At 44.6% G+C, this 14,921-nt stretch overlaps 1 protein-coding gene across 2 annotated transcripts in view; it reads right to left on the reverse strand.

Moving 5' to 3' along the window:
• The window catches only part of PPM1F (protein phosphatase, Mg2+/Mn2+ dependent 1F), a 41,270-nt gene extending 28,406 nt beyond the window's left edge, over positions 1 to 12,864 (reverse strand). The window contains exons 1-2 of one of the 2 annotated variants that reach the window (XM_035098330.2): positions 12,605 to 12,864; positions 3,149 to 3,279 (exon numbers count right to left, since the gene is read on the reverse strand). In XM_035098330.2, the coding sequence (XP_034954221.2) occupies positions 3,149 to 3,279; positions 12,605 to 12,783 (310 nt within the window). In that variant the 5' untranslated portion in view covers positions 12,784 to 12,864. The other variant, XM_060269787.1, reaches the window with a different exon arrangement.
• Positions 12,865 to 14,921: the final 2,057 nt, after the last annotated feature.

Consider the following 14,921-nt stretch of genomic DNA (forward strand, 5'->3'; position numbering starts at 1 on the left):
AAGAAAGGAAGAAAGAAAGGAAGGGGTGGGGGAGAGAGAGAAGGAAGGAAGGAAGGAAGGAAGGAAGGAAGGAAGGAAGGAAGGAAGGAAGGAAGGAAGGAAGGAAGGAAGGAAGGGGTGAGAGAGAGAGAAGGGAGGGAGGGAGAAAAAGGAAGAAAGAAAGAGGGAGGAAGAAAGGATGGAAGGAAGGAAGGAAGGAGCTCCCGTCTGTCCGTCCCCCCCAGCTCAGGCTGCTCCATGCTGGGCACCTCCATCGTTATGTACTCCCCAAAGCACTCTACATGGGGCGTCTCTCGAGCTTGGTCTGGAAACTGCAGTTAGTGCAGAATGCTGCAGAACGGTTGCTGGGTGTAGTGAGAGACCCCTAGCATATCACACCTGTGCTCAAAGATTTGCCCTGGCTGCCAGTTCAATCCCAGGCTGAACTTGAGGTATATGGAGGTATATGGAGTATATATTGGTATATAAAGCCTGCAACAACTTGGGACCACTTTTCTTAAGGGATTGCCTTGCCCCACATGTGCCGACTTGGAGCTACAGAACTTGCACTTCTGCAAGTGCCATGCAATGCCCATTCTGCATTTGCAAAGAGTTGTTCCTTTAAGGTGGCAGCACCTGTATTCTGGAACTAAACACTAGGCAGGTGCCACCGTTGTTTTTCTCTTTTAGATGCCTGCTGAAAATCTTCCTGTTTCAGTGGGCATATCTAGACACATGATTCTCTTACATGTTTCCCCAGTTTTAAAATATTTAGTGTGTGCTTTTTAAAGGTTCAGCTGGAGCCACTGCTGCATTCTTACACCTTGGCCTTGGCTCACCTCCCTACTGCTCCTGGAGCTATAAATGTCTCTCTACTTTTCTAGGAACCTCCCCAGCCTCCTTCTCCATGTTCTGGGTGCTGTCTGCCATAATTCTGGCCACCTTGCCGAACAGTACAAATCCAACCCAGCCCAAATTTGCTGTAACGGTTTTTTGCAACAACCCTGGAATGACTGCATACATTCTCAACAAACCTTCCCTGCAGGATGAAACCATAGTTCGACTCCCCACTCCATGGGTAGCCAAACTAAGGCCCGGGGGCCGGATCCCTGGTTTTGTGAAACCATAGTTCGACTCCCCACTCCACTCCATGGGTAGCCAAACTAAGGCCCGGGGGCCGGATCCAGCCCAATCGCCTTCTAAACCCAGCCCGCGGACAGTCCGGGAATCAGTGTGTTTTTACATGAGTAGAATGTGTCCTTTTATTGAAAATGCTTCTCTTTGGTTATTTGTGTGGCATAGGAATTTGTTCTTTTTTTCTTTCTTTTCCAAAATATAGTGGAGGGACAGTGGACCGGCCCCCTGCTGAAAACGTTTGCTGCCCCTGGGGCCCTACTCAGTCGGGAAGCTCAGTGGGTGACCTACGGCAATTTGCTTCCTCTCAGCCTGATCTATCTCACAGGGTTGTTCTGTCTAGAAATGGGGTGAGGAGAGGAGAGAACCACACGCATGGTCTCGAGCTCCTTGGAGGAAAGGTGGGATATAAACTCTGCATGAGTGATGTAAAACAAGAACTGGCATCCCCTTGAAAACCGAATGAACAGAGAATTATAAGAGTAGGAGGGAGGAGAGGGAGGGATCAAAGGCTTTGCGCTTGGTTTACAGAACAGAACACCATCTGTTGGTGACAGATACAAAGAGTAGATGGAGAGAGGAATGGTGAGGAGGGAAACTGAGTGGCTCAATTATTATAGAGCTGAGTAATAATAATAAGTGGCTATGATTGCTTCAAGACAGTTTAGGTACATGTGGGTTTATGTTTGCATGGCAGTCTTAGCCACATCGTTGTCAACTTCATCCACCACCACATTCTAGCGAAGAAAAGGAGGAAGGGCGTTTTTGCTTTCTCATTCACGCTTGCGTGACATAAAGCCACATCCTTCCGCAACAGTAAGCAACACTCTATTTAACTGCCCCCAAATAGGATATTGAAGCCGACTAGGAAGATCAAATCTTAGGGGCCATTACAGGAAATGTATCATTAATATGAATGGGGATAGCATTTTAGTCTGTCAGGTGATTTGCAATTTTTACTGTATGAAACCCAAACTGCTGGCTTGAATCCAAAGGTTCCCCTTCTGCTTGTGGGAGGTGTTCCCTGCTCACAGGAAGTCTGCAGTTCAATGGTGCTTTGCGTGCAAAAAAAAGTCCCAGGCTGAATCTCTGACATCTCCTGGTGGGGCTGGGGAAGACCCCTGCCTGAAACTCTGGAGAGCCCCCGCCAGTCAGTGTCAACAATACTGAGCAAGAATGAGCCTTTCTGTAAAAAAAATGATTTACTGACCAGTGATTTAAATTGTGATTTAAATCGATTTGATTTAAATGAAATCCACCCTGGTTAGCAACTCCACTGCCATCATCAAAAACTAACATGATAATTGGATTTTGGTAGTCCCCATTTTTCAAAATATTGCAGCAGGATGCCAACAATTCCTTGGGCTGGTGCAGGAAGACCAAATGTTGCTAGTTATGCTGATCAATGTTGTCTTACTATTCTCCTTTGCTTTGTTGCAACAACCTGCCGCTTTTCATCAAGGGATATCTTTGTTCTGCAGCTGTGCCGTGTCTTGTGCAATGAAATTCTCAAATGGCAGAAAACAATAAAAGCACTATTTCTAATTCTACCATCTAGCAACATCAAGCTTACATCTATTCTCTGGTAACCTCCTGGTTAGATTGCTGCACTGTGTTAGCTAACCTTTTTGGCTGTGATTATGCCATTAATGGAAGGGACATGGGTGGCGCTGTGGGTTAAACTACTGTGCCACTTGGGCTTGCCGATTGAAAGGTCGGCGGTTCGAATCCCTGTGACGGGGTGAGCTCCTGTTGTTCGGTCCCAGCTCCTGCCAACCTAGCAGTTCGAAAGCACATCAGTGCAAGTAGATAAATAGGTTCCACTCCGGCGGGGAGGTAAACGGCATTTCTGTGTGCTGCTCTGGTTTCACCAGAAGTGGCTTAGTCATGCTGGCCACATGAATCAATTTTGATGGAGAGTGGTATAAAAATGTTTTAAATTAATGAAAATAAAAGAAGTTGAGTTACATGTACTTGAATAGTAATGACCTTGAGCTCAGACTCCCATATTACTTTGGGAGACAAATATACTTACAGGGCTCCGTCTCGTGATCTCCAGCTTCCTCCCCTTCCACATTCTGCTTTTTAAACTCGTTAAGATCCATCTGCAAAATATCGTGGATGGCAGCATGAATCAAAGATGCTGCAAGGAGTGGCGGTGCATTTCTGTTATGGAAAGAAAGGAAAGAGACTTAAATGGACTGCATAGCCAAGGAAAAGCAGTTAATGGAAGTCTAAAACAAAGTATGTTTACGATTCAGACTCACACTTCTATTCTTCATGATTTGCAGGGCAGTTGGGTGGGGCAACCCAGTCAGATGGGTGGAGTATAAATAATAAAATTGTTGTTTTTGTTGTTTGTTCAGCATTAGAAAGAAGGGATGGTGCAAATGCAAGGCAACAATACTGCTCCTATTAAGTAAATACTGCCAGATTTGCATAATGAAAAGTAGTATTTTTTTGATACATTAAACTTCTTTTGGCTGTGCAAAAAAAATAAAAATGAACCAAACCCATGGTTTACCCCAGAGTAGTACAACTCATAGCAACTTATTCTGTACACCTACTGTATCTATGTACGGTACTTCATTTTAGGATTCACACATATCAGATCCAGTTTGCATTTGAAGGACTTCTGCCCATTCCATGCAAGCTTTTTTTCAGTCATTATGAGCTAATCTGAGGCACTTCCTGTTATTCTCTTTTTCTCAAAGCAACTGGATTCTGTGCTGGAAAATGATGTCAACAATAGCATCCTTCTTCCCCCCCCCCGAATTTCCTGCAGGATACAAACTGCATCTTTTGGCATGAACAATACTTTGCTTCCTGGAGAGCTAGGTGAACAACAACAAAAAAAACCCTGGCCTAGCATTAAGTCATGTTTTATTCTTAACAGGAGCAATTGTGCTAGTCGCAGTACTAGTCTGTACATGAGCGTGATAGTGATAGTACATAAGAAATGGATAGCATTGTTGCAGAAAGCTAAAGTTGCATATGCACAGGTCATTTAAAGTACATCCCCTCAAGAATCCTGGGAACTGGTAGTTTCCTCATAGAGCTACAATTCCCAGTGCCATTGACAAACTAAAGTTCCCCGGACACTTTGGGAGTGGTGCTTTAAATCTACCGTATCTTGCCACTGTGATCCATGCCATGGTCACCTCCAGGCTTGATTATTGCAATTCACTCTACGTGGGGCTGCCCCTGAAACTGACCCAGAAACTCCAGCGGTTGCAGAATGCCACGGCGAGGCTCCTTATGGGGTCCTCGCCGCGGGATCATATTCGTCCAGTACTATACCAGCTGCACTGGCTCCCGGTGGAGTACAGGATCAGGTTTAAGGTGCTGGTTTTAACCTTTAAAGCCCTATATGTACAGCCTAGGACCCTCGAACCTACGGGACCGCCTCTCCTGGTATGTCCCCCAGAGGACCTTACAGTCTGCAAATAATAACATCTTGGAGGTCCCAGGCCTCAAGGAGATTAGACTGGCCTCGACCAGAGCCAAGGCCTTTTCCGCAGGGCCTGCAAGACGGAGCTGTTCCACCATGCCTTTGGTTGGGGTCCAGTCTGACTCCCCCTCTCTCCCTATAAGAACTTGTATGAAAGTGGCCCCCCAACTTTTCTCACAGGCTCATACAAACAGTTAGGCCGGTGAGCATTTAAGGTCCCCATCCCTATCTGGGGGGGCCTTAAATCTGGGAGTTGCCATCTGATTGGATTTCACTTTGATTCTGATTTGATTTTAGGACGTATTTTAATTGATTGCCTGATTTTATGTTAATATGTTATATATTTGATGTTAGCTGCTCTGAGCCCTGCTTTGGCTGGAGAGGGCAGGTATAATCATCATCATCATCATCAACAACATCATCATAATGTTGTGTATGTCACCACTTACAGACTCGTGGTTGCCATTTCCTTTGACATAATGAGAAAGAGTGCATAGCAGTGTTGCAAAGGGAGAATGCCTAGATTTAGAAGAACCAAACAGAAATAGTGAGGCAGGAGGAATAAGAAGGGGAAAGGGTCACAAAATGGTCAACTGTTGCTTGTGGAGAGGGTAGGGAATGTGCCTGCCACACTGCACATCAGCCCCAGCCCCAAAAGGAATAATTCTGAATGGATGAGACTTTTTTTTAAAGGCTCCATTAATGGGAGAGGAGAGATTTGCAGGGGCAGCACTGAATATATCTGTGCTTCTAGAAGGCAAACTGCTATTTCCTAGTGATAAAACAGGATTCTGTTATCTCATGGTTTGCCCTTCACCCGGATAACGTAACATAAAATAACAAGCTCTAGCTGGGCAGGCGTGCATTTAAGGCAGTAGACGGGACAGCCACAGTTGAGAAGCAATTCCATGCAGGCGACTGAGCAGGTTAGCAGGTGAAGGCTGCATATGAAGGCTTTCTAAGCAAGTGACCTCTCTCAAAAGAATCCTGGGAACTGTAGTTTGTTAAGGGAGCTGGGAACTGAAACTCTGTGAGGGGTAAACTACAATGACCATGATTCTTTGGGGGAAGCCATGTGCTTTAAATGTACTTTTAACGTATGGCGTGTACACAGCTGAAGGCTGGAGTTCTCCACCCCTCTGCTGCACCTAGCAGAAAAGCAGTGGGGCTGCTTCAGGGAGAATGAAGTTCTCTGTCCCTTTTCAGCCAACCCCAAGCAGGCTAGTAAAAAAGAGGAAGGAAGGAAGGCTATTGAAGTTACTTTACAAGTCTGAGCTAGGTTCACATGGTAGGATTCCCACCTCCCAAAACAAGAGAAGGATCATTTTCAGGATTTAATTTGAGCTGGAATTATTAAACTATGGGCCCTGATCCCAAGTGTTTTGTACCCATCCATTAATTGGGTCTATCATTATCATATTTGGGTTGGCTTGACAAATAATTTATGAGCGTGTTCAGTATGCCTCTCTCTTTTGCCACCTAATAATAATATTTTTTATTTAAACCCTGCCCTTCCCGTTTTAAAAAACCGGGCTCAGGGCGGCTAACAGCAAATATAAAACACTGATTAAAATGTGACTTAAAAACAGCATAAAATGCAGCATCAATATCAATACAATTCAAAAATCCAGGGGTCATTTTGGGGGAAAACAACAACAACCCAGTCAGTAGACATCAAAGGATCACCAGGGCTAACTGGCTAAGTTGGTCCTTCTAGGGCCAGCAAGGAGACCAGGGAAGAATTTAAACCTAGTAATCCTGCCAAGCCTACAGACACCTGGAATGAGTAAACCATTGCATCATTGTGTGTATGCTTACTCAGAAGTAAGCTCTGCCAAGTTCAATGAATTATTAGGGACATGCACACAGCATTGCTAGCTAGAATCTCTCAGTCAGTATCTATCTAAGCCAGGAATGGGTAACTTGGTTGTGGTCTTCCCAGTGTTGTTGGACTACAACTCCCATCACCCCAAACCTGCGTGGCTAATGGTAAAGGAGTTGCAGACCAATATAACAGGCTGCCCATCACCAGGGTAAGCACTGGGGCAGGAGCTGCTAACAGGTTAGGAGAATACTGTACCATAAATTGGTTAGTTGCCTGTTAATTTGTTGGTTTGGGCGCAATATAAGGATGGTGGGTTTTTGGGGTGTGTGTGGGTGTGTGGGTGTGATGAGATTAATCTCCTGGCCAAAATTTTCAGTGAAAGTTCTACAGGTGAGTCCCCTTTTGTAGAACATCCCAGTGCAACAGTTCAAGCATACTTGTAAAATGCCAAAACAAATCTGGTCAAGTCATTAACAGTTGTTCTTTCAAACCCACCTCTCAGGAGCAATTTTACTCCAATTACGGTACATACCGGTACATTTCTTACCCACGGAAACAGCAAGAGTACAAGGTCTCAGAAAGCCAGGTTTTGTTGGGTGGAAGAGTTGGAGACTCCCTCCCTGAGAATTCTTGTGGCAAAAAAAGGGATAAAAATAAGTTGGGAAAGTCTTGGCCGTTTTGGAATCTTGGGGATAGAGGTAATTTTGAGCCTCACAGAGGCTCTCTAATAAGCATTAGCTCCAGGGCAGGAATGCAAAATATGCAGCTACTGTTCAGCTCCTTCTTGCATTAACATAAACAGTGTCAGGAAGAATGAAACACAGCCCAAGCTTTACAACAATGCGTTGTGCACTTTGGGGGCAGGGAGAGGTTTTAATTTATTTATTTCAAGATGTTTTCACAAGGTCCAGACATTTTAGCTGGCCTTCATGGCCAACTGAAAATGTGTGGTTCCCAGAGCCACACTCTATCACAACAGAGCAGGGTCTTGTCCCTAACCTCATGTTGCACTACCAAAGCACAGTTCAAACCCCTTCTTCCATCTCCAACTTCTGGAGGTTCACCTCCCCATATAGCTTAGAGCTGGGGACTGGGAAGAGAAGCACTGCCAACAAAAATCCCAAATCCTATTGGGAGGCATCCCTTGCCAGAGACTGTCTAAGCACTGATGAGTGATCTAGGATGAGTCATTCTGTCAGGCCATAGCAGTGGGTTTGCTCTTTTCCTCTTCCCTCCCCAATCTCTTTTCCTTTTATACTGTGTCTTTCAGACTGTAAACCTGAGGGCGAGGACCGTGTTATTGTTGGTATTTTAAGCATTTCCAAAACCTTCTCCCTCACTCCAGTTGAAGAGCAGGTAAAAAGTGCTTTATATAAAGTGTGGACCGTGTCCTATGGGAAACACATTTTTAATGCACAGTTTAGCAACATTTTGTCTACCATTGAGAAATGAGTTTATTGAAGCCAGCATACCAGCAAAAGCTGAAACACAAAATAGCTAATTCAGAACCACTGTACAGCTGCTTTTCGAGCTGCGTTGCTACAGCTTAGTTGCAACAAATACTGTATACCCAAGGTAGAACCATGTCTGCATTCAGGACAGTTCTTCAGACATAATGTGAATGAGCTATTAATAATAATAGTATTCAGAAAATTGCACACGTTCGCCTATTTGCATAGTTAAAACTTGGTAAAATTGTTATTTTAAGCAAAGTAACAATTCATCACTGGGGAGAATAATAAATATAAAATAGGAAGCATTCCTTAATAGAGAGAGGCTAAGTTGACTTTAAATTTGCTTTAGCTAGATAAATTTGAATCCAAACTACACCCGTGTTTAGTAGAATTTAACAATGAACAGCTTACCCTTAGTTGAAAAATTAACATTTTCAAAGAAACATGTCAAATCACAAACTGCCACAAATCAGCCTTAATTTTAAATGAAAACATTCTTCATCAAAGCATGTTTTGACCAAAGATAGTTTTGAATACATTAAACACAGCCACACATTTTACCATTCTTTTTCTAACCCCAGAAAGAACGGGGGTATTATTGATTTAATATTAACTTTAGAAACGAAAAGGAAAACACAGTGTTCACCACTTGCAAATATGACCCGGGCCTTTTCGGAATTGTTTTTAAATTGTTCAGCAGTTACAATTGAATTCAAGGCTCTGACTGAACTAACTAATGTGAAACATAAAAAAGGAGGCTCAAATTGTAAATTTTGTATAGCAAAAGACTACACCATGGATAGGCAAACTAAGGCCTGGGGGCCAGATCCGGTCCAATCACCTTCTAAATCCGGTCTGCAGACGGTCTGAGAATCAGCATGTTTTTCCATGAGTAGAATGTGTCCTTTTATTTAAAATGCATCTCTGGGTTATTTGTGGGGCATAGGAATTTGTTCATTTGTTTTTTTATAATATAGTCCAGCCCCCAACAAGGTCTGAGCGACAGTAGACCAGCCATCTGCTGAGAAAGTTTGCTGACCCCTGGACTACACCCTTGGAAGGGCTGAATGAACTAATATTTCAGATTGTTATGCACCTATGCACCCATACAAAACAAAAAACAAAAAAAACAGCCACCTATGATTTTTCCAGCTTTGTCCGTATAACTGCCCCTCCTCTAGGTTTACACAATGAAATTTGAACTGTGTAATTATGTGTGTTTCAGAAGAGACTCTCTGCACTGATTAAGAATAAAATGGAAGGATCTAGCCTGTTAAATCATATAGTTCCATCTCTATTTACAGAAGGTCTTGAGGTCCCTTTTCCACCACACACAGAAACCAGAATGTCGGACTTCCTATCCCCTGCATTCCCCAAAGAAATGAATTAGCTGTACGCAGCCTGTTACGGAACTGCCTCTGTTCCTTAGTGGAAGCAGAATTTATTTCCTCCCTCTCTTTTCTTCACTGATCTCTCTTCTTTGACAGCACAAAGTAAGCCTTTCATTTAGGAGAGTTTTGAAGGCTTGCGTTTAACCCAGGCTTCCTCAACCTCAGCCCTCCAGATGGCCTACAATTCCCATGATCCCTAGCTAGCAGGACCAGTGGTCAGGGATGATGGGAATTGTAGTTTCAAAACATCAGGAGGGCCGAGGTTGAGGAAGCCTGGTTTAACCCATAATAGCAGACAACAAACATTACTTTTAAAGAGCACAGGGAAACATGGTAGATAAGTTATATGTAACTGTAGAAGAGAAACAGTCCTGGCCACAAAGCGCTTATTCTCAGGAGAGCATCAAAGTTTCTATCATGTCCCATGCAAAAAAGAAAAGAAAAAAAGGATGGAAAGACATTAAAAGATTCAACCAACATCAAGCTTTAAATTTTTTTGTCCCTGAAATATTTATATCCCACTCTTCATCTGTAAAGATACCAGGAGAAGATACAGAATACAAGATAACAACCCCAATTAAAAAGCAAAGAGCAGTAAGGGAACTAGACCATCATCTAACACAAATAAAAGCAGCCAAAAACAGAAGAGCAAGCTGAAATAGCGGCAGCATAACAAAATCAAGGACTGGATAAAACTGATTTACAAAAGATCCAAAGATCCAAACTAGTCTTGCCTAGTTTCGCCCTATTTATATAGCTAATTGTACCATGCTAACTTGAGAAAATGAAATATGAGTGAACATTTTGCATCTCTTAAGTTAAAAGATGTTAGTTTGCCTTCAACAGAGACACTTTATGCTAGGAAGAGAGCAGAGGGAATTGTCACAGATCCTTTGCATCCTGGTCATCATCTGTTTGATTTACGGTACTTCCATCTGGACGTCGCTACAGGACTCTATACACAAAAACGGCTAGGCACAGGAACAGTTTTCCCCCTTGTGCCATCAAATTGTTAAATTCATAGTTGTGTAGCGGAAGGGGAGGCCAGTTATGGTCACTCAGGCCAACTGAGCTTCAGTGACAAAGATGGACCCCAAACACTGAACCTGTTCTTTCAGAGGGAGTGCAACCCCATCCAGAAGAGGCAATTGGCCAAGTTTCCAGGACGCAGGAACTACAAACTCACAGCTCCATCTCTGTGCCCAGACAATGGTCCAGCTCGTGCACAGCCTCGCCTAACTCAGATGCTATGGAGAAGCAGAGTTGTGTGTCATCAGTGTACTGATGGCACTTTGCCCCAAAATTCCTAAGGGCCGCACCCTCCTATGCATGGCAATAGAATGTAAATAATTGTGTTTTTGAACAACAGAGCTCCAAAACCACAACAGCTCCACGATGGCCAACCGGACCTCTCAAAAGCCAAAAAAATGTTGCTTTGTGGCTCTTCTAAAACAGGCACTGCTTCACATTTGCACAGTTCTGGCGATATAGGTAGGTGCTTTTTCTACCCATTCTTCCCCGGTTCTGTTCAAACCACCTACTGTTACTGCAGCAGGTATTTGCACACACACAAAGCTCTCAACATATTTTAGTACATGCGAGATAACATCTCATACCTTTGAGAGTTAAGTAGAAAAGCAATGCTTTGCTATTTTCAGAATAACATTTAAAGTCAGTAGTCCAAAAATTATTGGGTGGGGCTGGGGCACACCACTCCAAATTCCTCATGAATTTGGCTTGAGGTTCACCCAGCAGTGTGGGTTTTCTTGATTCACCCCCCCCCCAATAAATTTCCTAGGTGACGTAATCTAATTTCCCCTTTGTATCAGATAATTTCCCAACTCCCTAGAAAGTGGGCTAAAAGCTTAAAAACTGCCAAGTTTGTCTAGTCCTGTATTTGCAGTTGGTATCCATTCCTTGTTTCTAATGAACTTGCAAAACGAAAAAACTGGATGCCTAGTTCACTTCGTGCCTAGTTCACTTAACCTCCATTAAATGCAGAAGTGGTAGTTGTTAAAACTGTGTCGTGCCCTCCTTCTGCCAAAGCAGCACCCGTGAGTTACCCAGGATCCCTCCCACTGGGGCAGCAGTAGGCTCAGAACTGCTTATTTCCATAAAAACAATTACATTAGGATTTGCAGTCTATTTGTAGGCCTTGCCTTTACTGTTAGCAGGCACTGTTCAATTCCCGAGGGAGCACATTCTTTTTGAAACAGTCTTTTTGAAACATTTGCACCCACTCTTTCGTATAATCACCAATAATCCCCTCCTTCACTCTTAACCCCACAAGCACACCCTATGACTCCATCCATACATTCAAATACACCCTCCACACACATGCACTATTGATGATGCTCCACACAGACAATACATTTGCCTGGATAAGTCAGCCCTTCCTGTCTGTGCATTCACGATGCCACCTCACACATGCACTAATAATGAACCCTAGTCCTACTTTAATAACCTACAGAGCTGCTGCTATCATTAGGCAAACTACGCAACTGCCTAGGCTGCAGACTTCAGAGGGGTACAGAACTGACCTTCAGGGGGCATTAGTTTTTGTTATATACATTTCTGACATTATTTTACCTTTATGTTTTATTTAGAAGAATTTTATCACTTCCACAAGGCATCTGTTTTTGAAAACGGTAGGTTAGCAATGGGGTTTTTGTGTGTGTGTAGTTAGCTTTGCCTAGGGCACAAAATGGATTGGCACGGGGAATGTGCTACGTATTATTATTATTAAATGAATTTATATCCCCACCCTTCCTCCCCAAGGAGCCCATATGCACTCAAAACACAACCTCACTCACACTATTGACTCCACAATCCATATTCACTCATGACACTGCCTCATCCTTGCACTAGTGACCCCACAATCCATGTGCTCTCCAGACACTTTCACCCTTGCACTTGTGAGCCCACAATCCATATGCATTTGAGACACTTTCACCCTTGCACTAGTGAGCCCACAATCCATATGCATCTGAGAAACTTCCACCCTTGCACTTGTGAGCCCACAATCCATATGCATTTGAGACACTTTCACTCTTGCACTAGTGAGCCCACAATCCATATGCATCTGAGACACTTTCACCCTTGCAATAGTGAGCCCACAATCCATATGCACTCATGTTGCTGCTGCCTCACCTTTGCACTAGTAGTGACCCCACAACACACACACACACACACACACGTGTGTGCACCTCCCGCTCCCTGCCCGCTCTGCAGGACACAGCCTTAGCTTCGCTCCCCAACTCCGCGCCCCGTTTTCGCCCCGGGCGCAACTTTCCGCCGCGCCGCCTCTCGCTCCGCCACCCGCGGCTCCTCCTCAGGCTCTCCCCGGGGCCTCTCTCCCTCCGGGCCCTACCTGCTGCCCAAGAAGGTCCGGGCCAACTCGGCCAGCTCCGCCGGCGCTTCGGCTTGGCTGAGGGAGCCCAGGCGACCCAGCGCCGGGCTCCAGGGCGGCGCGTCGTCCGGGCCCAGCGGCCTCGGGAAGTCCCTCAGGAGGGTCCCCACGAAGCTCCGCGCCGCCTCCGGCCACGCCATGGCCTCCACGCGCGAGCGAGCGAGCGAGCCAGGCAGCAGCCGAGCGCTTCCCGCGAGCCGCCTGACTGGAGGGAGGGGAGGGGGAGGGAGGCGGACTCCGCCGCGCGGCCCGGCCTCCGCTCTCCCCGCCTTCTGACCCCCGAAGCCAAGCGGAGTCGCGGTCCCGGCTCCGCCTGGAAGCGGCTCCTGTCAGGCCGGGCGGCGGCGGGAAAGGGGTGCCCAGCAGGGAGAGGGGTGCGGGGCAGGGGGGACGGCGGAGGCCGTCATTATTATTATTATTATTATCATCATCATGGAACGCCCTGCCATCAGATGTCAAGGAAATAAAGAACTGCACGTTTATTATTATACATAATAAAATTATTATTATTATTTGTTGTTGTTGTTGTTATGGGTCGCCCTCCCATCAGACGTCAAGGAAATAAAGAACTACAGTACACAACTTTTAGAAGACATCTGAAGGCAGCCCTGTATTCGGGAAGTTTTTTTTTTTACTGTTTGACGTTTTACTATCTTTTTATATGTGCTGTAAGCAGCCCAGAGTGGCTGGGGAAAGCCTGCCAGATTCGAGGGGTATACATAATAAAATTATTATTATTATTATCAGTATTATTTGTTGCTGCTGATAATGTGGCGCCCTCCCATCAAATGCCAAGGAAATGAAGAACTACACAACGTTTTGAAGACATCTGAAAGGCAGCCCCTGTATTCGGGAAGTTTTTAAATGTTTGACGCTTTACTATGTTTTTATATGCGCTGTAAGCTGCCCAGCCAGATGTGTGGGTGGTCATCATCACCATCATGAAATCTGCACACCGTTTCATTTTCTTTGGTAAACACACAGAAACACACACCTCAAAGCAGTTTACAGAAGACAAAACAGTAAAATCAAGAAAAACATCACAGCAAGCAATATTTAAAATGCCAAAACAGGTTAGAATTGCCTCAGCTTTCTAAGCCGCTGGGCTGGCTTGCCAACACAGGAATGCTTTTAGCAGGCGCTGAAGAGAGTACAGTGAAAGTGCCTGCTTGATCTCAATAGGCAGGGAGTTCCAAAGTGTAGGCGCTGCCACACTAAACGGCCCGAGTTCTTGCAGATATGGAAGGGAAGCAAGGGGTTGCAACCTTCATGCTGGCGTAGGCACCTTTACTTCCCTGTTGTGGCTGGAAAATCTGTCCCTTCTGCCCACCCCACCCCATGTTTATCTGAAAACGTTTTAACAGATTTCCAGTGTCATTCATTTGTGAAGGAGTCCCACCGAATTTAAGGGGGCTTACTCCCAGGTAAGTAGGTATAGGAGCACCGACTTTATTGCAAGCAGCAGCCTTCTTGGAAGGGCAGGTGGTAAATAATAATCAACAGTGTAGGGGCTGTAAAAAACAGCCAAAAGCATCACAATAATAAAACAAATTTTAAAATTCCAAATGGAACAGACTTCTGACTCCTATTGTCCTCAGCTTCTGGAAACTTTTGTCCAAAATGTACAATTTGTTATTAGAGTGGGAAACCCAAAACGAGCTTGTTAAAGCCTCAATGACAAACTGGGCAAGAGATACAGGCCATAATACAGATTTTAACCTCTGGGGAAATCTCTCCTCTTTCCTGTTGTTACTGGTTTTTTTAGATAGTAAGCCCACAACTCATGTGCATTTAACTTGTGCACATTTAGCTTTGTGTTCAGGCAAAAAATTAAAATTAAAAAGGGGGTGGAAAGGGGGAGTTCCAGGAAAATAACTATGGCAATCCCGCCCGCCATTGCACCCAATGTGTTTTCCCGTTACGCGATTTGGGCTTTAGGCACGTGGGCTTACTGTAATAGAAAATGAAAATAAAAGCAATTATATGAAAAAAGAGAAAATGTTTTTCAGGCTGCTGAAGCGAAGCCGATTAACTTTTATGGGATTTTTTAGAAAGCCTGGGTGCAACATTGCAAACTAAGTGGGGAATGAAAGGCCTTTTATGAACATAAGCGAAGGAGCGCCTTCCCCCATACAGACCTGCCCAAATGTTAAGATCTTTGGGGAAGGTCCTCCTACGGTAGTAGTGTTAGATCTATCTGAAGCACATTACACTGCAACAAAGGGAGGGCCTTCTCATTGGCTGTACCAGCATGGGAGTCTCTCCGATATATGACTGG

This window comes from Zootoca vivipara, chromosome 17 (assembly GCF_963506605.1).
Source record: "Zootoca vivipara chromosome 17, rZooViv1.1, whole genome shotgun sequence".
Lineage (NCBI taxonomy): Eukaryota > Metazoa > Chordata > Lepidosauria > Squamata > Lacertidae > Zootoca > Zootoca vivipara.